This window comes from Citrus sinensis, chromosome 5 (genome assembly GCF_022201045.2).
Source record: "Citrus sinensis cultivar Valencia sweet orange chromosome 5, DVS_A1.0, whole genome shotgun sequence".
In the NCBI taxonomy this organism is placed as follows: Eukaryota; Viridiplantae; Streptophyta; class Magnoliopsida; order Sapindales; family Rutaceae; genus Citrus; species Citrus sinensis.
Genome location: NC_068560.1, coordinates 27570544 through 27598406, shown reverse-complemented (window position 1 = coordinate 27598406; position 27863 = coordinate 27570544). Strand labels below are relative to the sequence as shown.

General features: G+C 41.6%; 1 protein-coding gene across 2 annotated transcripts in view; it reads right to left on the bottom strand.

The window, feature by feature from the left end:
* Positions 1–4486, bottom strand: part of LOC127902526 (putative disease resistance protein RGA4) — a 39498-nt gene extending 35012 nt beyond the window's left edge. Inside the window, exons 1-3 of one of the 2 annotated variants that reach the window (XM_052441803.1) lie at positions 1358–4486; positions 1081–1190; positions 241–913 (exon numbers count right to left, since the gene is read on the bottom strand). In XM_052441803.1, the coding sequence (XP_052297763.1) occupies positions 1409–4312 (2904 nt within the window). In that variant the 5' untranslated portion in view covers positions 4313–4486 and the 3' untranslated portion in view covers positions 241–913; positions 1081–1190; positions 1358–1408. Of the gene's footprint in view, positions 1–240; positions 914–1080; positions 1191–1357 lie in introns of those variants that run through there. The other variant, XM_052441804.1, reaches the window with a different exon arrangement.
* Between the last annotated feature and the right edge of the window lie 23377 nt (positions 4487–27863).

Sequence of the window (27863 nt, the reverse complement as noted above, 5' to 3'; positions counted from 1 at the left end):
AAGAAAGTATAAATAGAATATGGTGGGCCTTTCACTCTGTTCTAGTAATCAATTCATTTATTTCTTGTGCTACAGCATATATACCTAATACTTCTGTTTAATTTGCTGCTCAGCCTGCTCTCATCTCCTATAAGCTTAAACGATTGTACGCAACTGGCCCACGAGGAATAGAGTTCTTAATTTTTTTTCTAAGATAAGTATTTGGATTTATTCCATCGGCGACTTCATCTCAAAAAGAAAATGATGAAGTGAAAGTTGATAATCATGAATCATTCTATCCTGCAGAACTTCATGTTTTTCAAAACTCTAAATCTACAATTTTAATGCGAATGTTTACGGAAGAGTATATATTTAATAACTTGTTAGAGGTGAGCCTGTGCAGCAAGATATAGTTACATTAAATTCTTTAGCATGAATATTTCTGTTTAGAGACTCAAACCCAACAATATTCTCCGCAAATAGACTGAACAGTTCTTGATAATTTTTTTTTCCTTTTTTTTAATTTCTTCCCCTGCTATGGTACGCAATGGCAAACTAGTTGAATCAGAAACTTATTCATCACTAGATTTAGTTGATTTTCCAGGTAAAAAAAGTTTATCAACTCCTCGTGTTTTGTCGATTCTTTCATCAGTTCTTGAGAGATCAATCCAGAAAAATGAATCTTCATCGAAGGCATCAAAAAAGAATGAAGTTGTCACAATATTTCATTGTTCACAAGCACCAAGTTTGAGCATTAGACAATACATTGAACGCATATTCAAGTACTCCAGGTGCAGTCCTTCTTGCTTTGTTGTTGCATACATATACCTTGATCGGTTCCTCCAACGAATCAAGGGTTGCCTTGCGAGACTCAACGTTCATCGCCTTCTGATCACGAGCTTGAGATGAATTTCTTGTTTACTCTGGAGTTTAACTTTCCCCAACAAAACAAATGGATCAGTTAAACAAATATATCTAATTTTAATGGTTTCATGACATAATATTATATATATGTGTGTGTGTATATATACATCAGCAAATTAATGAAGAAGAGTAGAGGGCAAATGAGAAGGAAAGCATATACAAATCATAATTACTAACCAGAGTTAATTTGATTCCTTTCCTTGTTGGCTCTGTTCACTGTTGGACTTGACGTTTCATCTCATGCACTCTCACGTCTGTCTGTTTTCGATCCGCTCTTAATTAATTGGCTGAAAATGGAAAGTTTCTTTAATTTCAGTACGCAGAAAGCGGAGGCATTGACGTCACACTCGTAATAATTAATTTCTAAATTGGATTAAAAAAATAACAACTAATTAATTTTTAAGTAAAATAGAGTGAGCATGCAATGCATGCAGGAGATCTAGAAAGCAATTACCCGTGGTGGTGGCGGTGGGTGATTGTAATTTGTAATTGCAGCCGCGCGCTTTCAGCCAATGGAGATTTTGGGAATGTGGCGTATGTTAGGCCAGTCCTCTCCTGTCTCCTTTCTGCAACGTTCTTTTAAAATAGGACATCCCGAAATCCACAATTCCTGCAGTGTTGTCTTCTGAAGCAAGTGATCGGGCAGCGCTTTTAATTTAAGGCATCTCAAAATTTGCAAGGAAGAAAGACGTGGCATGATTATGATTTCTCCCTTTATTGCAGTCCTGAAATCCAACTCTTCCAGTTCTTTCATATTATCAAATCTGAGCAGTTTCAATTTGGGAAAGGCAATAACTGAGGAGCCATCCGTATCACTTTCTACTCCCAGAAATTCATTACCCACTCTTTTCACACTTTGCATTCCTTGAATTTTAAGATCTTCAAGGGATGGCAATTTTCCCAAAGGAGGCAAATGCTCACGATTTCTCCACATGATGAGAGATAAATCCCTTAAGTTGGTTAATGACATGATCCAATTTATGGGGACAACATTCCTCCTGCCTCCATATTCATCTATCCGTAATTCCTTTAAATTAGAAGGTGGCCCCAAGGCTTCAAGAAGCCGTTCATCTTCATCCTCCTCATTCTCCCTCCTCCCAGCTTGTTCTTCATCCCCATCTCTTGAATGACAAAAATGAAGTCCCAATTTGAAGAGATTTTTCTTTTTCTCAAGTTCAGCCCTTCTAGCCTCCCCCGCATCTGACACACCACCCAGCCCACATATCCAACATTCTCGAAGGAGGTTAAGCTTTTTAAGAGACCCAAGGCTACATGCTCTGTCATACCCTCCGCCCACAACAAACTTTGTCACTCCCCGAAGCCTGATTAATTCCTCAATCCCTACCGGCAAGTACCTTAAAGATTCAGTCCGGTCATTGTATAAATACATCAGCTTCCTTAACTTCCCAATCCCTTGAGGTAATTCTCTAAGATTTCGACAACCACTAACATTTAAACGTTCTAAATTATACAACTCACACAACGTCTCGGGTAATTTTTCTATCTCTCTTTGACAGAACAAATTAAGGTATTTCAAATGTAACAATTTTTCTATATTTGTTGGAATTTCCTTGATGTAATTCTCACATGACCGCCAACCACGCACCTCTAATTTTAATGCCCTCAAACAAATTAATTTATCAAATAATTGAGGTAGGATTACCCTAGACCATGAATATTCATTACTTTCAACTAAGAGGCTGCGCAATCCTCGCAATCCTTTAACATTATCCCAAATGGGCATCGGAATCAAAGCCCCGCGGTCTAGAGCTAACATCAAATGAAGGATTTTTTTCTCCCCAAAAGAGCTCATAGCTAACTCTTCACCACTATGGATTTCTACTGTTAAACATTCATTACTACATAAGTATTGGGCAAAGTCGTGCACTATATCGTGCATCTTGCAATCATAAATTTCACCATCATATCCTCTTCCAAAATCCTGAAAGAATGAACGGCTAGCTAAGACGTTGAAATACTCTTCACCAATTTCCGCCATCTCTTTGTTCCTTTTATTGTTAAGGAAACCTTGAGCCATCCATAATTCAATTAACTTATCTTTCCACATTTCATAGTCTTTCGGAAAGACGGCACAATATGAGAAACAATGTTTTACCTTAGAGGGCAATTCATTGTAACTCAACAATAGAGGGGCTAAAAGGCCTTTCTTAACCGCTTCTAACTCCCATATCTCACTCTCTAAGATATTTTGCCATTCTTTTCTAGTGTTTTTAGACCGCAAGAGACTAGCAATTGTCTTTGCAGCTAATGGTAAGCCCTTGCACTTTCCCACAATTTCTCGACCAATTTTTTCTAAATTCTCACGTTCCTCCATGGACTTACCGGAAAATGCTAACAACTCAAACACTGACCAGCATTCAATTTCAGACAATACATTGATAGAGATAATGTCAATTGATCCCATAATACGGGCAATTGCCTCTTTACGTGTGGTAATTAAAATTTTACTTCCATGGAGACAATTCTTTAAGCAGTTGTTGAATTGTTCCCATTTATAGAAATTTTCATTCCACACGTCGTCTAAAACAAGAAGAAGTTTCTTCCTGGCGACATGTTTTTGAATACGTTGCATGAGAGATTGAAACTCACCAAAATTAGAGGCAGAATCTGTTAGAGCCTCAATGATTGCTTTAGCGATTCTGAACTCATCAAAAGGATCTGACACACAGACCCATATTCTTTCATCAAAATATTTTTTAACATCACCGTTGTTGTAGGCAAATTGAGCAAGAGTTGTTTTGCCTATGCCCCCCATCCCAACAAGTGAGATGATACGGGGGCCTTTTTGTTCTTTACTACCCTCACATATCAACCTATTAACAAGATCGTTCTTCTCATCTTCTCTACCAAATATCTCGGACTCATCAATTGAGGAGATACTTGGTACTCGCTCATCCACTCTCTCATTACTCTTAATAACATGCACAGCAAAACCAAACATGTCTTTCTGTTTGGAAATATCATCCAGAGTTTCGTTGATTTCTTTTATCTTCAGAGCAATGTCACGACGTAAGACAATTGGTTTGCAGCCAAAGCAAGAGGCAGTAGGAAAGAAGGAACATACCTTCTTCCTAGGAACGAGAGTATCATTCTGGTGATCATCCACTCCATCGATTTGCAGTTTGAGCCTTGCAGTGTTCCACTCACCCAACACATCTTCCATGTCGTAACATGCGTCTCTGAGTTGATCGAGCCAGAGTCTGACAGTTTCTTCCTTCACTTGCCTTTTCTCTGCATCATGGAGCACGGCTTGAATGGCTCGGAGAGTGCTGGTCAGCTTCTTCACTTCCTTTCCGACACCCGTTACAAGCCTCACTTGTTCCTTTGCCTCTTCAACAGCCACCGAAATCAGCTGGTCCAAGAGAGGGGAAATGATCGCATCAACCATGGTGAAAGAGGAGAAAGAGAGAGAGAGAAGAAATTGATATTGATCAAGTTGTAGCAAAATTAAGTAACTAATGCTGAAAGAAATGAAGGAGCGAATGATGTGGTGAAAATGCAGCCATATTCTTTCAATTCTTATATTACTGCAAGCAAAATACTAATTTTAGAAATATTTCATTTCAGCCCCTTGTGAAAGAAGCTGTTGTTATTATTATTGCTTTTTTTTTTTAAATAACAGCAAAGAGTGAAAATGACATACAGTTGTGGACACGAAATAATATATTGTTAGGTCCTACATCGGCGACTCACGCGGTATATGAACTTGACAAAGTTTTCTCTGATCTCTTTTTGAATAATTGAACAAGTCGTTAGATAATATATATGATGGTGTCAAATCAATTTGTGATAAAAGTGTCACAGATATAAAAAAATGAAAATGGAGAGTCAAAATTGTAATGCAGAAAAAAGACAAAACCTTTTTTTTTCACGGCATATAAATATGTTACAGTTAATGGAATTTATAAATGATAGAAGAAAGAGGGGTTGAACGTGTGAACACTTCATTGCGAAACTACCTTACAATTGCAACATGTGAACACTTTATTTTCTTTTGGCCAAAGCACAATAATAACTTACAATTGCAACGTGTGAACACTTCATTGCATGAAGATTCCTGGAAGTAGCCGGCAGTTCAAATTAATATTTTTCTTTTGGACAAAACCAACAATAATTTTATTATTATTGTTGTTGTCATTGTTATCAATTTATTAATTATAACCATTATTTATTTATTCATTAATTATTTTAATTATCATCATCATCATCATCAAATGACAATAATTAACAAAGGGTTTTTTGATAAATTATTAATGATATTACTTTTAATATTATTATTATTATTCATTTTTATTGTAATAATAATAATAGTCATTATTATAATTAACTAAGGGCATTTTAGTAACTTGAAACAATTCAGCTTATTCTGATTCCCCGATTTTAAGATAAAAATAAACACATCAATGGGATTTCAACTCATTCCCATTCCAATTCTTGCAGCTCAAGTAAACAACTTATTCTAATTCACATTCCTCATTCTCATTGCAGCGCATAAGTATTTTATAATTCATCTACAATGTATATAATACGGTATATGAACTTGACAAAAGTTGTTGTATAGGTATAATATATTATCTCTCTTTTCAACAATTGAACAAGTTGTTACATAATATATATTATCGTGTTAGCAGATAATAACATTCACGCGGTATATTAAAAAAATAATATTGTTTTAAAAATCTCAATAACTAAAAGCCCAACAAATCAGTTTGACATGTCATATTTTAAAAAAAGGATGGAGCAACACAGTAATATTTGTTATGACGACTTTGTTGTAATTGAAACATTATTAAGAAATTATTAGCAATGAGAAAGCGCAATTAGACTAAACAATTTGATCATTAACTCTCTATGCATAATCGATTCATTTAATTAATCAATTTGAATATATATATTTGTTAGTGTCGAATTTTTAGCAATTTTATTTGCTTTCCAAATAAAATTAGTGTCAGGTCCTCAGTCCGTGATTCACGCGGTATATGAACTCGACAAAGTTGTTATATAAAATATGGGAGCCCCTAACTTACAGCCGGCTGTAAGTTACAGCGCACACAAAAATTATACTATTTATTACTGTTCACGCATATTTTTGTGTGTGCTGTAACTTAGAGCATCACCAAAAAACTCTTCAAATAAGATTTTATTATTTATTTGAAGAGCCACATCAGCATTTAAGTCTCCAAAAGACACTCCAATTAAAATTCTTCAAATAAAAAATGATCATCTCTCTTCAAATTTGGAGAGTTGTTTTCTCTCTCTTCAATTTCTATTTTATTACTTTTTGTTTGAGAAAGAGAGAGAGGTGCTTTAATTAATATTGACTTTTCCTTTAAAAAAATAGTTATTTAATTAAAAAATATTAATTCATTTCTATTTGAAGAGTCTTTTGGAGAATAAAATATTTTTTCACTCTTTTATTTGCCACATAGGTAAGTAAATAGATATTTGAAGAGTTAAATTTATAGAGCCTTTTGGAGATGCTCTTACAGCAGCTGTAAGTTAGCATTTGCCATAATATACGGATTAAGGATGGCAAAATCCAGATCCGGATCCGGATGTAGGTGCATCCGGATCCGGATCCGTATTTATATTTTTATATTTGGATCTGCATCCGGATCCGCAAAAAAATATACAGATCCGGATGCAGGTAATATTAGCAACGGATGCGAGCGGATATTCCGGATATTCGGATCCGCAAAATTAAAATTCAATAATTTAAAAATTAAAGTAATTAAATCAAAAACCTAATTAAAGTAATTCTGAAATTAAACTAATTCGTAAAGGTCCAGGCATGATTTTTCACTAAATTTATGCTTTTACATATTAATTCACTAAAAATATGAAGATTGATTCGTTAGAAACTAATTGGCGTGGGCTTGGCAGTTGGCTCGCCTTTTGTGTTTCTGATTTTGGCCGGTTGTGAGTGGTGGGGAGCAAGGGTTGATTTTGGCCGTTTGTGAGTGATGGGGAGCAACTGAGCAGTGCTGATTTCAGTCGCTTGCGGCTGTGCGTGGTGAGCTTCAGCCACTTATGGCCTGTGGGTGGTTAGGAGCAGCTGAGTAGTGGAGGCATCAATCGGTTGTCCGTTGTCCACTGTCGGCGTGGGGCTGAGGGCGAGCAAGGGAGCAGCCGCACGGGCGAGCAGTCGATGAGGCTAGGCGAGAGCAGGGCCATGGGACTAGTCGTGCGTGTTCCACTATCGGCGTCAGGCGGAGGGCGAGCAAGGGAGCAACCGCGCAAGGTAGCAGGCGAGGCCGTGAGGCGAGAGCAGGGCCATCCGGCCATGGGAGCACCTATTTGTGTTTTTAGGGCTACTGGATTTCAGATTTTTTTTTTTTTGCAATTTTAGCTTATATATTTTAATTATTTTCTAATAAAAATTTGATTTAATTAATAATATAATTAAAATTAATCCGGACCCGGATATCCGATTTTCCGGATGCACTTGCATCCGCATTTGGATCCGGATCTGTGCGAATACTCATTCCTAAACTCCGGATCCGCATTTTTTAATATGCGGATCTGGGTCCGATCCGGATTCTTTTGCCATCCCTAATAAGGATCATTTGCCATAATATAAGGATCCGCCTAACTTATGGATAACAGTTCATGACGTGAACTGTTTTCAATAAAGGTCTGGGTATGTTGGAAACACTCTAAGGTAGAGCATTCTTTTATAACCATACGATCAAAATTATAATTAGTTTTTTATTATTTATCACTTAATGTGTGTGGCTGAGATTCATACTCCACTATAAATCAACTCCAACGTAACCATAATCTTCCAATAATTGAACAAGTTGTTATATAATAATATACGGTAACAACTTGTCTCTTTTCAACAATTGAACAAGTTGTTATACAATATACGGGTAACAGTTCATGACGTGACAAATAATTTATTAGGAGCGTGCCATGCCATGTGTAAAAATTTGATAACTATCTCCTTGGATCCAATTTGGTAACAAGATTCTTTTCAACCGTCATTAACTGGTTGCAGATGACTTACTGAAATTACAATTGCATTAAACAACTTTTGACTGTGAAGTGTGAAAAATCAAATAATCTTTACTATTAGTTTTGCAACAATAATAAATAAAAAATTATTATTAATTATTTCTTATTATGTATAAATTGATCCATCTAGAGCTGGATATTTACATATTCTTCTATTTCTAATCATTTCGAAATTTAATATAAATTTTTTTAAAAAATCAAGTTGTAATAAAAGTGTTATAAATATAAAAAAAAATCAGTTGCCCATTTAACAAATCAGTAGTTTTTGTTCGACACATTTAAAACATAAAAAAAAAAAGCACACATTGGTTTGATGACTTTGTAATTGGGACTCGGCTACGGTACCACAGTGGTACCGTGCCACTTCTTTTGTTTTTTATGGCTGTGTTATTGTAAATTTACATATAACCCCTTTTACTCATTTTTATTTAAGCTTTGCTTTACAAATATTAAGTTATTGCGAAATTACCTTACAATTGCAACATGTGAACACTTTATTTTCTTTTTGACAAAGCACAATAATAAGTTACAGGTACTGCAATATTGCATGAAGATTCCTGGGAGTAGCCTGCAGTTCAAATTAATATTTTTCTTTTGGACAAAACCAACCAACAATAATTTTCGAACCTGGAAGATACTCATTAAAAGATAGATCTTCGTAGTTTTCTTAGAAGATACTTAGAACTGCCAATAACTTCTAATTATTGTTTTAAAAATCTCAGCTGCCCATTTAACAAATCAGTAGTTTTTGTTCGACATATTTAAAACATAAAAAAAAAGCACACATTGGTTTGATGACTTTGTAATTGATACATCAGGAAATGAAGAGAAAAAGGAACACACTTATGACCATAATTGTAGATGAGATAATAGATGTAAGTATTTAGTGGCAATTAATTAACTAATAGTCTTATTGAGTAATTGTTTTAGACCCGAATTAAGAAGCTCTGCACTGCCCTTAGGTAATTCCCCCGCTTAAAAAATATTGTTTTAAAAATCTCAATAACTACAAGCCTAAGCCCAGCAAATCAGTTTGACATGCCCTATTTTCATTAAAAAAAAAAAAGGATCGACCCGCACAGTAATTTTGGTATAATGACTTTGATGTAATTGAACATTATTAGACAATTAATAAAGTGTAGAGAGCAACAATATCGAGTATCGAAACTTTGGAAGAGTGGAATGTAGTGGAGAACAAGATAGATGACATGGAAAATGGATGTAATACTTATTTTTATTTTTCTGAAATTTTGTTGTATTTTAGTATCCATTGAGACTTTTGAAACTATATTGACAATATTATTTTGAATGTGACGTGGAGGATTTATTTTATTACCACCTGTAATTTAATCTGAGTTTAATTTGTCTGATGTTGGTGCAATTTTTATGTATATGCATTGAGTTTTATATGTCTATGCATGTGCATAAGTTGGTTACTTAATGCTCTGGTTGTGCAAATTAAAAATTTTGTTTGATGTTGTTTTACACCTAATTGACTATATTTTTATTGTTTTGTTTTGTTTTAATAGGTAAATGGCATTATAGCCTCCAAAATCAAGATTTTGGACCTTAGAAGAAGATATTAAGCTCGTGGAGTCGTTTTTAGACTTGTGTCATGATGAGAAATTTTATGCAGACAATAACTTTAAAAGACGCTACTTAAGGGCTCTTAAGATTACTTCGAAAGCAAAACTACCTGGATGTGGTATACAAGCAAAACCACACATTGAATCTGTACAAAGACTTTAAAAATGCAAATTTGAACTATACATGAGATGTTATCTGGATTGGATTGCAGTGGCTTTGGTTGGGATCCAAAAAAGAAAATTATAACTACAGAGAAAGCTGTGTGGGATGCTTATATTCTGGAATGTGAGATGTTATTGTTTTATTTGCTTTTTTTTTTTGTTTGTTATAGATCATTGCTATTTTCAGCCATTGTTTCACTTGCTATTTTGCAATTTACTTGTTGTTTGCTACTGTTATACTTGCTCGTTGCTGTCGTTTTACTTTTTATTTTTGTTGTTATATTTGTTGGTTACTATATTTTTTATTGTTTTTGCTATTTTGCTTGTCGTTTTACTTGCTATTTGCCCCTATTATACTTGTTGCTTACTATTCTTTTTGTTGTTATACTTGCTAGTTACACCCTTTTTTTTGTGTGTTTTGTTGTTTTATTGTTTTTACCTCATACTTGCTGGTTACTACCTTTTTTGTTGTTTTACTTGATGTCTTTACGGTTATACTTGCTAGCTAGTACTTTTTTTTTCTTTTTTTGCTATTTTTGCTGTTTACCGTTGTTATACTTGCTCTTTTGCTTGCTAGTTACTATTGTTTTTACTGTTTTACTTGTTGTTCTTGTTGTTTTTACAGCTATTTTACTTAATTGAATACAATTAAGCTTGTTAATATTGCAAGTCTATAATTAAACTGCTATTATACTTACTGATTACTATTATTTTACTTACTGGTTGCTTTTGCTATTATTGTTTTACTTGCTCTTTTTTACTTTTTACTCATTGGTTGCTCTGTTATACTTGCTGGTTCTGGTGTTTATTATTATTGTTTTCTATTGTTTTATCTATTGTTATAAAGTCATAAAGAGGCAACAAACTTCAAGAATAAAGCATTCCCACATTTTGAGGACCTATGTATGATTTATGGTAAAGACCATGCAACCAGACAAAATGCAGAAGCTCCTGCAGATGTGGCGGAGGAACTTGAGAGGACAGAAAGCTCAATGAGAGAATTTGAATGTTGAGAATGTGAGAGATGAGGTTGATCATTGTGTGTCATTCTCACTTGCTTCACGGAAGCATCTAAAAACATCGAAAGCCCATCGAGAAGGAGAAGAAATGAAGATTCAAAAGAGTTTGGAAAACTTATTATTGCACAAATGAAAGGCTCTTCTAATGTCGTGAGTTGAGTAATGGGACTAGAAATCAATGAAAAACAAGTAGGATTGAGTGAAGAATTGAAAAAGATAAGTGGTCTTACAACAGTGAAATGACTTAAAGCCTCCACTCAGAGTGCCCGTGATAGTGCAACGCTTAATGTTTTTACACTCTTTGTTATGAGGATAGAGAAACATGGGTCAAACTTTTTCTTAATGGAGGAATTTAAATCATGCATAGATGTTATAGTTTATTAACATTTAGCTTAACTCATTTGAGCACTTGAAATTTTTCCTATAGCCGAACATGGCCTAAGAATACTAACGAAGAATAACGCACAGAGCAAACAAGTCAAGAACCACAAAAGAGGAGAAATAATTAACACTATTATTTCACATCGTTTAGCTTCTCTAAGCCTAGTGCCTACATCCAAGGAGACAGACACTTTAGGCCTTAGCTATGTGCATGCTTTATTAATCGACCAAGGAATTTACGAGGAAACTCTCTTTGCTAGGGGTTACGAGAGCTCTCACATTATTCCTCATCCAGGTCTACTTCAAGTCGCACAAGCCTCTCAAGCTTCTTTTAGAACTCTGCTTTCTTGCTGTTCAAGAAAGCACCTGATTGGAATCACATGCTCCACGTGACAAATGGCAAAGCCAATTTGTGATGTCCCTTATGATACCCTGTCACGTCAGCTTCCTTGCCCTGCGTCATCACAGAAGCTTATATCTTGGAACCTCCAAGAAAGCTGAATTTGTAACAGCCAATCATAAAAGATGTTAGTTTTAAAATAGGGAAATTACCAAAAATACCTGCACTACTTTGAAATTTATCAAAAAATGAAGAGCGGAAAGCAATGGGAAAATGTAATTAACTAACCAATTCGATTCTTCTGATCGCTTTCATCTCAGGACTCTTTCTCTTCCCGTACGTTTTTGATTCCGCAAGACAATCTTGGCTTGAATTTATACATCAGAAGAAACTATCAGTATGCTCAAAATAAAAAATTGCTTCCAGTGCAGAAATAAGAGAAATTAACACACTCATTTCCATCACAGCAGATGGTATCATATATAAGTAATCTGTGGCAGACTTAACATACTTATCAAGTAATTAATAATTTCTACTTTAAAAAGTAAAGAAATTAGATATCTAATCTTTAAATTCAAGATTTAATAACTTCAGAGGGTTATTTATTTGTAACATGTAAGCAACTTGATGTTACTGTTGATGCGAGATTCTGGTTGCCTCTTTCTACGACCAGGATATCTGCTCGATCAACTTCACCTCGATCAGGATCTCTCGTCGTATGCTTTCTTCTCCAAATATTCCTACGTCCACAGAAAGAAGTCAGAGCACGCCGGTTGTTTTCCCGGCGTAAACCCTCCGACGCTCAAGTCAGATATGAAAGTTCTGGGAACGCTTGCCACAAATCGTATGGCTTTTCTGTAGTTTCTCTTCTTTAGAGCTTTCTTTTATCTTTGTTATAATCTCAAAATTGCCAACCCATTTACCTTCGTTGGCTACCTTTTTATAGGCCACCTCTGAACTCGGGCCTTGACTCCATTCACGCTCGTTATCCTCCCACCTCTCGAAAGTGGATGCCCCATTTCCGTAGTCGTGGGTGGTTGCGTGGCCTTCGTGCCTTGATTCTCGGACTAGAGAGCACGCCTCGCCAACTGTCGTTGACCGGGTCTCTTCGACTCAACCCTTAGCAGGAATGTAGCAGGAATGGCTATATGCTTCCAACAGGAGATTGGCCTCGTGGATGACGTGCTCGTGGATATTCCTGCTCCTGCTAACCCGGATACCAGACTCTTACGGTATATGCTTGCTCGCGAGACCCTGCTACCAGCTGTCTGCTCACCACAGCTGGTCTTCGCCGAAGTACACTCTGCTACCAGGTATCTGCTCGTCACGGCTGGTCTCATCGAAGTATATCCCCCAAACACCGGTCCCCCAGTTTCTGGTGTTGGGTAACATAGTGAGCCGACAGTAGAAACTCAACGGTTCTGGCTTGCGTAGGGCAGGAAAAGGCTGCCAAGAGTCGTGTCGCATTTAATTACGGATGAGGTGATGTGGCAGAAATCTATCCCTCCATTTGAATTTCAAACCAAGGGTTACGAAACCCTAGGGATTTGGTGCCGTTAAATGCTGGCAGCCCAAGGGGTTCTTCCTCATTAGGAACACTCAAAATCCCCAAACGAGAAACTCGTCGTTTACTCCACGTCTGTTTCTCCGGCGAACGAGTTTCGGCATAAAAGCATCCATCCCCGCCTCCTTCCGACTGAGCCACTCTCTCCGACTGAGCCACTACTTCAGGTATTACTCCTATTTCCTCGGTCTTGGATAGTTGTTGATATCTCTTTTCTCTCTGTTTTGCTTGGGTAATAGTTGGTGGTGGTGCTCGGGTTATAGCTTAGGGAATGCCGAAAGGTAAAGAGAAAATCATTGAGGTTGATGACGACGAGTTAGACTTCCTACCTAGTCTGCTCGCCGACTCTACCTTTGACCCCGGGATCCCCTTAGAACCCATTAGATCCAGTGTCGGGACCAGTGCTAGGAGAATGTCCTCCCAAACAACCTCCTCGAGCCAAAATAGCGGTGACGAGGGATCATCTGGCTCGGAAAACACCCTGAGTGAGGATCGAGGAGGTGATTCTGGTGAGGTGTCCCCATCAGGAACATCGCGACCAGAAGGGCGGAGTACAGTAGGAGGTAGAGCCCTATCGCGGGATTATGCTATTGATTATATGACGTGCACGACCACGTTTGACGAGCTCAATGACCTCCGGCTTAGGTATAGTATTCCTGGCGAAATACCTCTTAAGGTCCCAGGAAAGAAGGATACTCCTGGCCGGCCTCCTAGGGGATACGTTACCCTGTATCTGGAGAGCTTTAAGTATGGGCTGAGGTGTCCCTTGCAACCTTACTTTGCCCGGATACGTAACGGGCTAAATCTATCTCCTGGTCAGCTGAACCCAAACGGGTGGAGAGTACTCTCTGGTCTGTTAATATTGTGGGACAGATGTTGTCAAAGCGAGCCCACAGTTGATGAGGTGAAGCACCTGTACCAGCTAAAGAGAAGCCCCAAAGATGCCGGCTGGTGCTACTTCCAATCTAGTACCAAGACCAGGAAACCCATAACCGACCTTCCTACAGGTGGTGGTGGGAATTGGAAGAAAAAGTTCTTTTTTGCTGGGGGTCCCTCGGGTCAAGTTGCACGGATTGATGGGAAGGATTATCGCGTCCCACCCCGTTTCGTAGTCCCAGGTTGCCTGCTCGTTTTAGATGTCTTGTCTCCATAATTGTTCTCGCTTTACTGGTTTGTCTCTAACCGACTGTCTGTTCGTGTTGCAGGTTCTTGGGGTGTTCACTTCCCACTCAAACCTGACCAGCTCAAACGGGTCGAGGCTATACTGGCCAATTCTTGCTCGAGTCGAGAGCTGATAACTACTTATAACCTGCTCGAGTCTGGTTTGGTGCCTCCCGGCCATAAGATGGAGGATGCTGTGATTGGGGCTCTGACTAAGAAACGTTCTCGACCTCCAACGACCAAGCGGGACCAGAATAAAGATGCTCCTACTGCGAAGCGGGTGAATATCGTGCAGCAGGTTCCTCCCTTGCAGACTCTACCTCCTCCTCCTGCCAAAGTCGGAGAGACTAGTGGAGCAGCCACTGATCCTGCTTCCTCTTCTCCTCCTGTTGGGCCTAGATCTCGTTTATCTGACAGCCGAGCAGAACACTTGGCCCCCTATCTCAACGAGCTTTCCAAACTCGTGAGCAAGAAGGACTTGGAGGACTTTGATGGCTGCACCCTAGGCGAGCTAGTGGGAGCCATGCAGTATAGCACTTTCCATCTCAGCTGCATGACCACTTACTATAAGGCCAAGGTTGGCCGTTACGACCGGAAGATGAAGGAGGACATTCACTCGGCGACGACTAGAGCCGATGCTGCCGAGAAGAAAGCGGGAGACTTGAATCTCGAGAATCTGAAGCTGATAGAGCAAGAATCTCTTGCTCAAGCAAAGGCCATTACTTTCGAGGAAGAGCTGACTAAGGTCAAGGAGGATCTGCAAAGGCAGAAGATTATGTATGAGGCTCAGCTCGAATCTCTCCGCGATTCCCACCGAGTTCAGGTCGAGAACTTGGAGAAGGAAGCCGACAACCAGTACGACCAGGGACTTCGGCATTCCTATCGTTGCATCATGGCTGTCCTCGGGAAGCAGCATCCTGATCTGAAGATGGATGACCTTGCAGCTGGTGTTGCTCAACATATAGACGAGGAGGCCGCAAAAGAGGATGCCGAAGAGGTGGCGCCAATGGTGATTGAGGAGGAAAACTCTCCTCCCCGTGTAATCCCTGCTGATGCTGGTGAGGCGAGTACCCCCCCAGACGCAACTGGTGATACTCCTCCTGCGCCTGAAGTGGACCAGCCAACCGAAACTGCTCGGCTTACTGATCCGCCGTCTTCCTGAACTTATCTTGCGTTGTAATTGGCTTTTGAACATTGTATGTAACAACATTGCAAACTTTTAAGAGCTTAATAAAACTGTTCTTATTTGCTTTCTCGCATTGGAATTTTAATTTATTTATCTATTTGGCTTCTGACCTCGTCACAGAGGAGGCCTTGAGATTTGACGTGCTTTCTCATGCCTTAGATAATTTTCCCAGTGTTGGGGAGTCTGCTAGCCTTCACCTGGCCGAGCAGATCCCGGCATGCTTGGCTTCTGGTCTCGCCATAAACAGGCTTTGAGACTTGACGAGCCTTTGCATGCCTTAGATAATTTCTTCAATGATTGGGATTCTGCTCGCCTTCGCGTGGTCGAGCAGACCCTGGCACGCTTGGCTTCTGGTCTCGCCATAAACAGGCTTTGAGACTTGACGAGCCTTTGCATGCCTTAGATAATTTCTTCAATGATTGGGATTCTGCTCGCCTTCGCGTGGTCGAGCAGACCCTGGCACGCTTGGCTTCTGGTCTCGCCATAAACAGGCTTTGAGACTTGACGAGCATTTGCATGCCTTAGATAGTTTTTTCAATGATTGGGATTCTGCTCGCTTTCGCGTGGTCGAGTAGATCCTGGCACGCTTGGCTTCTGGTCTCGCCATAAACAGGCTTTGAGACTTGACGAGCCTTTGCATGCCTTAGATAATTTCTTCAATGATTGGGATTCTGCTCGCCTTCGCGTGGTCGAGCAGATCCTGGCACGCTTGGCTTCTGGTCTCGCCATAAACAGGCTTTGAGACTTGACGAGCCTTTGCATGCCTTAGATAATTTCTTCAATGATTGGGATTCTGCTCGCCTTCGCGTGGTCGAGCAGACCCTGGCCCGCTTGGCTTTTGGTCTCGCCATAAACAGGCTTTGAGACTTGACAAGCCTTTGCATGCCTTAGATAATTTCTTCAATGATTGGGATTCTGCTCGCCTTCGCGTGGTCGAGCAGATCCTGGCACGCTTGGCTTCTGGTCTCGCCATAAACAGGCTTTGAGACTTGACGAGCCTTTGCATGCCTTAGATAATTTCTTCAATGATTGGGATTCTGCTCGCCTTCGCGTGGTCGAGCAGACCCTGGCACGCTTGGCTTCTGGTCTCGCCATAAACAGGCTTTGAGACTTGACGAGCCTTGCATGCCTTAGATAATTTCTTCAATGATTGGGATTCTGCTCGCCTTCGCGTGGTCGAGCAGACCCTGGCACGCTTGGCTTCTGGTCTCGCCATAAACAGGCTTTGAGACTTGACGAGCCTTTGCATGCCTTAGATAATTTCTTCAATGATTGGGATTCTGCTCGCCTTCGCGTGGTCGAGCAGACCCTGGCACGCTTGGCTTTTGGTCTCGCCATAAACAGGCTTTGAGACTTGACAAGCCTTTGCATGCCTTAGATAATTTCTTCAATGATTGGGATTCTGCTCGCCTTCGCGTGGTCGAGCAGATCCTGGCACGCTTGGCTTCTGGTCTCGCCATAAACAGGCTTTGAGACTTGACGAGCCTTTGCATGCCTTAGATAATTTCTTCAATGATTGGGATTCTGCTCGCCTTCGCGTGGTCGAGCAGACCCTGGCACGCTTGGCTTCTGGTCTCGCCATAAACAGGCTTTGAGACTTGACGAGCCTTGCATGCCCTAGATAATTTCTTCAATGATTGGGATTCTGCTCGCCTTCGCGTGGTCGAGCAGACCCTGGCACGCTTGGCTTCTGGTCTCGCCATAAACAGGCTTTGAGACTTGACGAGCCTTTGCATGCCTTAGATAATTTCTTCAATGATTGGGATTCTGCTCGCCTTCGCGTGGTCGAGCAGACCCTGGCACGCTTGGCTTCTGGTCTCGCCATAAACAGGCTTTGAGACTTGACAAGCCTTTGCATGCCTTAGATAATTTCTTCACAGTTTCGAGTGACTGAAATTCCTCGACGTTTCATTAATTGCAGGATTTAATTTACATGGATTTGCTTTGACATAAAATAAATAACAACAGACACGAACAGAAATAATTTGAAAACATGGACAATTCTTACTGGAAATATTTCCTGAGGTGTGCTGCGTTCCATGGGCGTTTCACCTCGTGGCCATCCGAGCGAACCAGCTTGTAAGCTCCGGGTCCAACTAGCTGCTTGACCCCATATGGCCCCTCCCAATTTGGTCCAAGTGCTCCCTGAGCCGGGTCTTTCGTGTTCTGATTCACTCTCATTAACACCCAATATCCGACCCTGAACTGCCGTACATTCACCTTCTGGTTATAATACCGAGCAACCCTCCGCTGGTAAATGGCTGACCGCTCGGCTGCTTGCTCCCTCTTTTCCGTTAGCAGATCTAGATTCAAACACATCTGCTCGTCGTTCTCTTGCTCATTGAAATGATCTGTCCGGTGCGTGGTCGTTCCTATTTCGGCTGGTACGACTGCTTCATGTTCGAAAGCCAAGGCGAACGGTGTCTCCCCAGTTGCTGTTTTGTGGGTTGTCTTGTATGCCCATAGAACACCTGACAGCTCATCAACCCATGCACCCTTTTTTGCTCCTAGCCTGGTTTTCAAAAGCCTCTTGATGGTCTTGTTGGCTGCTTCTACTTGTCCATTAGATTGAGGGTGAGCAGACGAGCAATACTTCAACTCTATCCCGAGGTTCTGGCAAAAATCCCTGAAGCTGTGATTATTGAACTGCCTGCCATTATCCGTTACCAAGGCATAAGGGATCCTGTATCGATAAACCAGGTTTCTCCACACAAAGTCTGCTGTTTTCTTCTCTGTGATCCTGCTAAGGGCTTCTACCTCTATCCACTCCGTGAAGTAGTCTATCGCAACTATTACATGTGTTGCTGCTCCTCGTCCTTTTGGCAACGGACCGATCAGATCAATTCCCCATTGAGCAAATGGCCAGGGGGAGGCCATAGAGGTGAGCTTCTCTGGTGGTTGGTTGGAGAAACTCGCAAAACTCTGGCAGCTAACACGGCGCCTGGTCTTCTCCTGCGCATCCTGGTACATTGTCGGCCAGAAATATCCCTGCCTTAGGACTTTGTGGGCCAGGGACCTCCCACCAGAATGATTTCCGCAAATTCCCTCATGTACTTCTCTCAGTACGTAGTCTGCGTCGTCCTCATCCAAACACCGAAGGAACGGTAGCGTATACCCTCACCGATATAGTACCCCATCGATCATCGTGTATCTCGAGGCCTGGGCTCTAATCTTCCGAGCTCGCAGCTTATCTGGTGGTAATACCCCGTCTCTGAGGTATGAAATTATCGGGCCCATCCACGAGCATTTTTGTTCTATCCGCAGCACCACCAAATTCTGCTCGATGCTCGGGCTGGACTTCACCTCCAGAGGGATCGACTTTGGCATTTTTGGGTCTGCTACCGCTGCCATCCTCGCCAAAATATCTGCTCGACTATTCTGCTCCCTGGGGATTTGTATCACCTCAACCGCTTCAAATTTCCCCATCATATGCCTGACTATCTTCAGGTATTGCTCCATCTTCTCCTCTCTCGGTTGAAATCTTTCACTGACATGATTTGCGACCAGCTGGGAATCAGTTCTGATCTTCACTCTATCCGCTTTCACTGCCTTAGCCAATTCCAAACCTGCTATCAAGGCTTCGTACTCTGCTTGGTTATTTGTGGCTGCGAATTCTAACTTTACAGCATAAGAGATCTCCTCCCCTTCTGGGCCTTCCAAAACAATTCCTGCTCCTGATCCCTGCTCCCCGGATGACCCATCTACAGATATCTGCCATACTCGGGCTTCATTACTGTCTACAACTACATCTGGCTGGTCTAAACATATTTCGGGCTCTGTGAATTCTGCTACGAAATCGGCCATCGCCTGAGCCTTTATCGCTGCTTGGGGTTTGTAATCTATGTCGAACTCGCTCAACTCTATAGCCCACTTGACGAGCCGACCAGAAGCATCTGGCTTGTGCAGAGTTTGACGCAATGGCTGGCTTGTTATTACCGAGACTGGGAATGCCTGAAATTATGGCCTCAGCTTCCGAGCAGCAACCACAAGGGCAAGTGCCCATTTCTCCAATGGTGGGTATCTGGTCTCAGCATCGAGCAGGGCCTTGCTGGTGTAGTATATCGGATACTGAACCCCTTCTTCCTTTCTCACCAGAACAGAACTTGCGGCCCGATCTGATACCGCCAAATACAAAAATAACTTGTCCCCATCCCTCGGTGTGGACAGCAGAGGTGCTTGCTGCAAGTACTGCTTCAAGTTCTGGAAGGCTTCTTCACATTCTGGGGTCCATTCTGTTTTCTTTCCCCTCCTTATCACTTGAAAGAATGGCTGACACTTATCAGTAGCCTTGGATATGAATCGGCTCAATGCCGCCAACCTGCCCGTGAGGCTCTGCATCTCCTTCAGGCTACGAGGGGACCTCATCTGAACGATCGCCTGGATCTTCTCGGGATTTGCTTCGATCCCCCTATGGCTCACCATGAATCCAAGGAATTTCCCTGACTCGACCCCAAAAGCACACTTTTCCGGGTTGAGCTTCATCTTATACTTCCTCAAAAGCCCGAATGTCTCCTCGAGGTGTCCGACATGTTCCTTCGGGATTTTCGACTTGGTTATCATGTCGTCCACGTACACCTCCATGGTTCTCCCAATCAATGGCTTAAAGACTTTATTCACCAGCCTCTGGTACGTGGTCCCAGCATTTTTAAGACCAAATGGCATTACCCTGTAACAAAATAAACCCTGGTTAGTAATAAAAGCCGTGCTCTCCTCATCCTGCTCATACATGGGAATTTGGTTGTATCCCGAAAACGCGTCCATCAAGCTAAGCAGGCCATGTCCAGCCGTTGAATCTACTAGCTGGTCGATCTTTGGTAAAGGAAAGCTGTCTTTCAGGCACGCCTTATTGAGATCTGTGAAATCTACACACATCCTCCACTTGCCATTTGCCTTCTTTACCAACACCACATTCGATATCCACTCAGGATAATTGACTTCCCGAATGAACCCTGCTCTCAAGAGCTTCTCCACCTCGCCATTTATAGCCTCATACCTCTCCTGGTTGAAGCACCTCCTTTTCTGCCTTACTGCCCGAGCACCTTCTTTATTGCCAGTTTATGACATGCTACCTCAGGATCAATCCCTGGCATGTCTTCGTGTGTCCAAGCAAACACATCTGCATGAGCCTGTAAGCATTTCACCAACTCTTGCTTCTGCTCTTCCTTAAGTCTCGACCCGACTCTGATCGTTTTTCCCGGATTCTCTGGTCCTAGGCTTACTGTCTCCAGCTCCTCTACCGGTTCTTGTCTGCCATTCTTGTTTTCCACTCGGGTATCAAGGGATGTTATCTGCATTGCTTCCCTTGCTGCCGAGGAGTAGCAGCTTCGTGCGATTCTCTGGTCTCCTCGTACCACTCCAACTACCCCATTCACCCGGTACTTGAGAGCCAGATAATGGTTGGACAGTACCGCTTTGCTTATCCTCAGAAATGGCCGACCTAGGATCATTTGGTAAAGACCTTCTTCATCCACCACCACAAAGTCTAGTATCATAGTCCTTTCTGTCGGGGAGCTCCCAATCGTGATAGGCAGCTCGACCACGCCCAGAGGGACCAGCTTTCCTCCTCCAAACCCCTTCAAGGAGGTATTGGTGTATTCCAACTTCCGGTCTGCTATTCCCATCTCCTCCAGAGTTGACTTAAATAACACATCAACGGAGCTCCCTGTATCAACCAGTATCCGGTCAAACTTCTTACTTGCAACAGTAGCCTTGATGACTAAAGCATCCTCGTGGGGGTATAGAATTCCTTCTTCATCTTCATCTGTCCACATGATTGGCACTTGCCTGACTCTTGCTCGTTTGGCTGCTGGGGTGTTGAAGAATACCTCTTTACTAGTCATGGCGTATCTAGCATAATTCTCCCTCGATTTGTTGGAATCTCCGGCCAATGTTGGGCCCCCAGCTAGCACCCTTACTGCAGGCTGCTCGCGCCTCAGGTTTCTATCACTCTGCTCCCCTTCACATGTCGAGGCCACCATTGGGAAAGTCCCATCTATAAACTCGTCCAGGTACCGATTTCTCACCAAATCTTCAACCTGGGTCTTGAGATCTCTGCATTCTGATGTGGTATGGCCATGAGTGCCATGGAACTTACAATAGAGTCCCCTATCCCTCCTACTGGGTAGCTTTGTTATTGGGGTAGGGAGGTATAGCAATCCCCGGTCCTTTATGGCCTCGTACACCTCGTCCAGGGACATCTTCAAGGAAGTATACCGCCCATAGTCCTGGTTCTGGTCGATCAGGTGCACTGCCCTTTCTCTATTTGCGCCGTTCTGAGTTGGAGGTGGTGGCAGTGCTTCTGGTCTGCTCCCTCTGCTACTGTGGGAGTGTTGATGAAGACCACCATATGCCGAGTCATGCCTTCTCCAAGGCTCCCTAGCTGGGGAACGAGGAGGTTGCGCCCTGCTGCGCTGATACTGTGGTGGCCTCTGATGAGGCTGGTAAGCGGTTACCCGACCTCCTGCACCATTACCTGAGGCCTGGTGGTCCCTCCTCCTGATCGGCCCATTCCCTGGTAATGCTTTCTTCTCTTTCTTTCCCAACCCTTCTAGCTGGTCTATCTTAATCCGTGCTGCCTTTTCTTCTTCAATCTCAATGTCCCTCTTAGCCTGCTCGTATGCGGCTGCATACATCTGAATAGCTGGGCTTCTCAGGTTGTACCACAGCCTTCCTATCTTCACCCCTTCTTTCAATCCCCTTAATGCCTGAGGATGGTTGAAGGCTCCCAAATCGAGGACAGCACGATGAAACCTCTTGATGAATTCCCGAAGGGTTTCTTGTTCCCCCTGCTTCATGCTTTTCAATTCCATCATGTCATCTCCTGGTGCCATTGCCCCACGAAACTGCTCTGCAAATTCCTGGCACATCTGCTCGAAGGTTTTAATGCTCCCCCGAGGAAGTTTCCTGTACCACTCACGTGCACGTCCCTCAAGGAATAGTGGGAACACCCTGCACCTTTGGGATTGAGATAATCCTTGTACCCCGGTTATGTCGTTGAAGCGCTCTATGTGCACCAGCAGATCAGTTCGTCCCGAATATCTAAGGTCTGGGAGGCGGAAATCTCTTGGAATGACTGCCCTCATGATATCTGCTGCGAGCGGTGATTCTCCGTCCAGCATTATCCTCCAACCAGGAGCTCTGCTCCTTCCTTGCATGTCATCAATTATCTGCGCTAGTCTGCGCACTTCCTCCTCCAGCTGCACTGCACGACCAGGGTCACGTGCTGCAAATTGATCCCGCTCTTGCTCTACATCATGCAAGTGTTGCCTCAACTCTGTTTCCTCTGCATTCGCCACCCCATCGTCCTCGTCAAAAATCTGTCTTGCCGGGGATTGCTCTTCCTCTCTATGAATTTCTCCCTGCAGAGATAGGGTACCTCTCTCACCACCAAATCTCCCGGTGGTTTGACTTCGACTTCTCCTCGTACTATCGTGGCCTGGTGCCGCTCCACCACCTCTCACCCTTTCCTCCTGGGTTACCCTTCGTTCACTCCGCAGCTCATGTAGGATGGTTGTCAGGGTCTCCATCTGCTTTTCCATCTGTTCCATCCGGTCAAACATGGCTTTTCCAGTGCTTCACTGGCTATCTCCCTCAGTGTCACAGAATCGTTAAGCCTCATATCGCCCCCTTGTGCACTACTTCCTCCTGCCTCCATTGCTTTTCTACTTGCTTCACTCCTCTTCTTGCTATCAATAGAAGCTTTTTTATCAGCTCCCCACAGACGGCGCCAAAATATTGATGCGAGATTTTGGTTGCCCTCTTTCTACGACCAGGATATCTGCTCGATCAACTTCACCTCGATTAGGATCTCTCCTCGTATGCTTTCTTCTCCAAATATTCCTACCTCCACAGAAAGAAGTCAGAACACGCCGGTTGTTTTCCCGGCGTAAACCCTCCGACGCTCAAGTCAGATATGAAGGTTCTGGGAACGCTTGCCACAAATCGTATGGCTTTTCTGTAGTTTCTCTTCTTTAGAGCTTTCTTTTATCTTTGTTATAATCTCAAAATTGCCAACCCATTTACCTTCGTTGGCTACCTTTTTATAGGCCACCTCTGAACTCGAGCCTTGCCTCCATTCGCGCTCGTTATCCTCCCACCTCTCGAAAGTGGATGCCCCATTTCCGTAGTCGTGGGTGGTTGCATGGCCTTCGTGCCTTGATTCTCGGACTTGAGAGCACGCCTCGCCAACTGTCGTTGACCGGGTCTCCTCAACTCAACCCTTAGCAGGAATGTAGCAGGAATGGCTTTATGCTTCCAACATGAGATTGGCCTCGTGGATGACGTGCTCGTGGATGACGTGCTTGTGGATATTCCTGCTCCTGCTAGCCCGGATACCAGACTCTTACGGTATATGCTTGCTCGCGAGACCCCGCTACCAACTGTCTGCTCACCACAGCTGGTCTTCGCCGAAGTACACTCTGCTACCAGGTATCTGCTCGTCACGGCTGGTCTCGTCGAAGTATATCCCCCAAACAGTTACCAATCTTCACACCTTGAGCATTCAAACATTCGATCTTTGAGGCAACCTTTCTCACCAACTAGCTCCGAATAAATTTCTTGACATGCCTTGAATATCTGTAACATTATATCCAAATAATTATCAAGTATTCAGAAATGGGCCTGGAATTAGGAAAAAGAAAAAATCTACAGCGCTATATTCAATGGATCCATGTTTTGTACCCACAGACACTTAGCTTGTTCATATTAATCTATAAAGTGATCAAGACCAACAGTCAATGTATACTCATGTGCTTGTGCCGACAAAATGGTTAAACTAATTAAGTAAAAAGAATTTACTCTTTAATTGGATTACAAAATAACAAACAAGTAAAACGGAGCAGCAGAAGAAGTTACCAGTTGCTCATGTTTGCTTCCCATCAGCATTCCTGAAGGCTCTGTATCCTTTTTCTAATGCTCTTCTAAGATAGGACATCTCCAATCTTGCCCCTGCCAATGTCTTGAGTCACCCCTTAATTTCAATTGAATTACTGCTCTGCTATGCCCTTACCGTAAAGTAATTCCTCTGCTCAAAGATATTGCTTTAAAAATTCAGTAATTGAATGTACTCAATAAATCAGTCTCAGTTGGACGCATTACAAAAATAATCATCCACACAATGGACTGATGATTATCTATAATTGAAGTTTAGGAGCGAGCAATGAGAAAGCATAACTAACCAATTCGATTTCCTTTTTGGCACCATTCCTGAACCCTGTCCTCTGGTTTCATCTCAGTATTGCATGCCCCTTCCTGTCTTCCATATCACAAGACACTTCACCAGCTAGAAACATACTGTTCTTGGCTTGAAATTAGACATTCCAAGTGAGAATTAGTTTGCCAAAAATGGAAGGTTCCATCCAGTGCAGAAATCAGAGGAATTAACCCACTTATGACCATCATGTATATATAGTAGATGATGTCGTAGATACATATCTTGTAGCAAAATTAATCAACGTACTTGTGTATAAAGCTGCAGGAATTAGATATTTAATCAGTACTCGAGATATTACAAATTAAAAAGTTGCATACTCCTGACATTAACATAACATAAAATTTGATCCACAATTTACTCAATTTCTGAGTTAGCTCACCACAAGCACCGTAGCAGAAATAACCAGACCTACCCAGGTCCTGATATGGAGCCACTCGGCGTGGTTCTCTTTGGAGTTAATTAAGGTAAAAGCTTGATCCTCTGTTAACCAAAATGGTCGAACATAGATTAAACCAAAATGTTGAAATCTTTTCCTTTTGTAATTCTAGCTCTAAACATTAAAAATCCATCATTAGGAAATAGAGAGTTAAATAGAGTTCCCAGTAAAGCGCACCAGTGTCTGTCTCTGTCACCACATAAATATATCAGACTAGCTATCCAATGCAATATATACATTTTTTTTCCTTTTTTTTTTACCCTTTTTTCATTCAACACATCCGGCAATCAATAACAAAGCTTAGTGTCACGGGATGAGTATTTTGCGCAGCTGACCCGTGCAGCACTTAGACAACTTTGCCGAATGTTGCTAAGTAAGCCTAGAGCTTCTCGAACTAGAGAAGAGAGCAATGGAGCCGAATAAGAGAAATTGTATTGCACAAAAGAGAGATTACAATGCTTGAGTGCTCAATGCTTGTTGTTGTGTTTGTTGAATGCAAATGCCTAATGCCATCCCATATTTATAGGGGAGGCTTGCCAAGCTCTAGAGATTCTAGAGAATTCTACCATTTCCTAGCTATTTACATGTGTTGGAATTGTAAGGAGAATTCTAGAGTATTTACAAGCTCAATGTGCTAGAGTTGCCTAGAACTTTCCGGAATTGGGCCAAGCTAGGACTCTTGGCCTTGTGTTGGGCTCTTGGTGAGCAAATTGGGCTACGAATTTGGGCGGTCCGCAACATTAGGCTCCTACAATGCTTATGCCTCATCATGATCTAATACTTGTACAGTAGTAACATTCAATGCATAAACTTGTACTTGTGGCCTGCATAAATGGCTAAACAGACCCACACATTGTTCATGTGAGGAGGATGTATCTTACATGCATGTAAGATAGTGGGATCCATATTTATTTTTTCGATTTCTCAATTGGATTAAAAATATATAACAACAAAGAAAAAGGGGGCAGGATAAATAAATTACCACAGTGTTGATGCAGGGAGAGTGGGAGTGTGGCATATTTTGGGCCAGTTCTCTCCTTTCTTTAACATTCTTCTAGAAGAGAAAAGTCACTAATATTCAAAATTTCCAGTGTTTGTCTTCTCAAGAAAGGTGAGGGGGCAGTGCTTTTAACAGATATATACCTTTCCCACATTTCACTAATATGTGGCATGATTTCTCCCTTTACTGCAGTCTCGTAATCCCACTCTTCCAGTACATTGCAAATATGAGCTCTTTCAATTTGGGAAAGGCTGAGGAGCCAATGGAATCATCAGCATCACTCTCTCTCATCCCAAACATTCATTGTCCACCCTTTTCGCACTTTCCAGTCTGTAAATATAGAGATATTCAAGGGATGGCAATTTTTGCAAAGACTCAAAAAGAATTTGAAAGAGAAAAAAGAACAAAACAAAAAAACGAATACAGATTAAAATTCACAATTCATGCATGCGGCTATCTCAATTCCTGCTCTGATACGCCTGAAAATATTGCTTTCCCCCAACAAGTGTATATATATAAAGAACACCACCGGTCTCCTCACAATAACCCTCTAGAATACAAGCACAAATGAAAATAAACCAATTCCTGCTCCGCACTGCCCTCATTTACGTAATTCCTCTGCTAAGAAACATCGCCTTAAAATCTCGGTAGCATATGCATGCATGCCCACCAATCAGTTAGACATGTGAAATTATCAACCACACAGGAAATCAGCAAATCAGTGGTTTCATGAATTTGTAATTGAACATCAGAACATGAAGAGTACAGAGCAATGGGAAAAACTAATTAACTAACCAAAGAATTTTAAATCCAAATAATATAATTAACGTGTGAAAGCAAGGTTGAAGCCCACCTTAGAAGTTTCTGTCTATAAAGGCCAATAAATCTCCTGCTATCTGCTTGCTTAGATCTTCATGTATTTCCATACACCTTTTACTCTACTCTGTTGTTCAACCTTCCCTTGTTTTATGTATCTATTTTATGTGTATTGGGAAGGCTAGTTACTAGGTGTCAACTCTTCTATTTAAAAGATAAAGTTTTGACAAATGGAAAGAAAGACACCCACGGCCAACTACCAAATCCAAGGCAAAATTGGTCTTCCCGATTGAGTGAGCGAGCCCTGAAAATTCATCACCTAGCCTAAAAGCCAAATGAATGTAGTCTTGTGATTGGTGTAATTGGTTTTAAAGAAACTAGCATGAATCGCCACTCAAAGCCAGTAAACAGAGTTGAAGAAGATGCTAATGTACCACAGCTAACATAAACATAATTTGATCAGCCGAATGACTACCAAATGAAAAATCAACATAAACTTAACATAACCGTTAGGATTTAATCCAAGCCAAACATATCAGTAGACATGTTAGCAACATGATGTTACCAATCTTTAACACCTTTAGCATTCAAACCTTGCTCAAGGACAACTGCTGTGGTCCGGTGCTGCAGGCCAAAAATTTGGTCTTTGAAGCAACCTCACTCACCTACCTAGCTCCAAAATTTTTTTTTGAAATGCCTTGAAAACCTGTAACATTATATCCGAATAATTATCACATAACTTGTGCTTGTAACGTAATGCGATTGCAGTGCATTCGTTCAGTGTACACTTATCTGGCCATTTCGTCGGAACAAATTCTTTTGCTTCTCTCAAAATGTGCATAATAAATAGTAATATGAACAAATACCTATTCATGAATGTTAAGATATTTTTGCGTATCTTTGTTTTTTTAAGGGACTAAAAGTGATTATTCATTTTGTTGATGCCCATTTACAATATATATATACACACACACACACACACACACACATGTATGTATGTATGTATGTATGTATGTATGTATGTATGTATGTATCTTGCTACCATGATCGTTGAGGTATG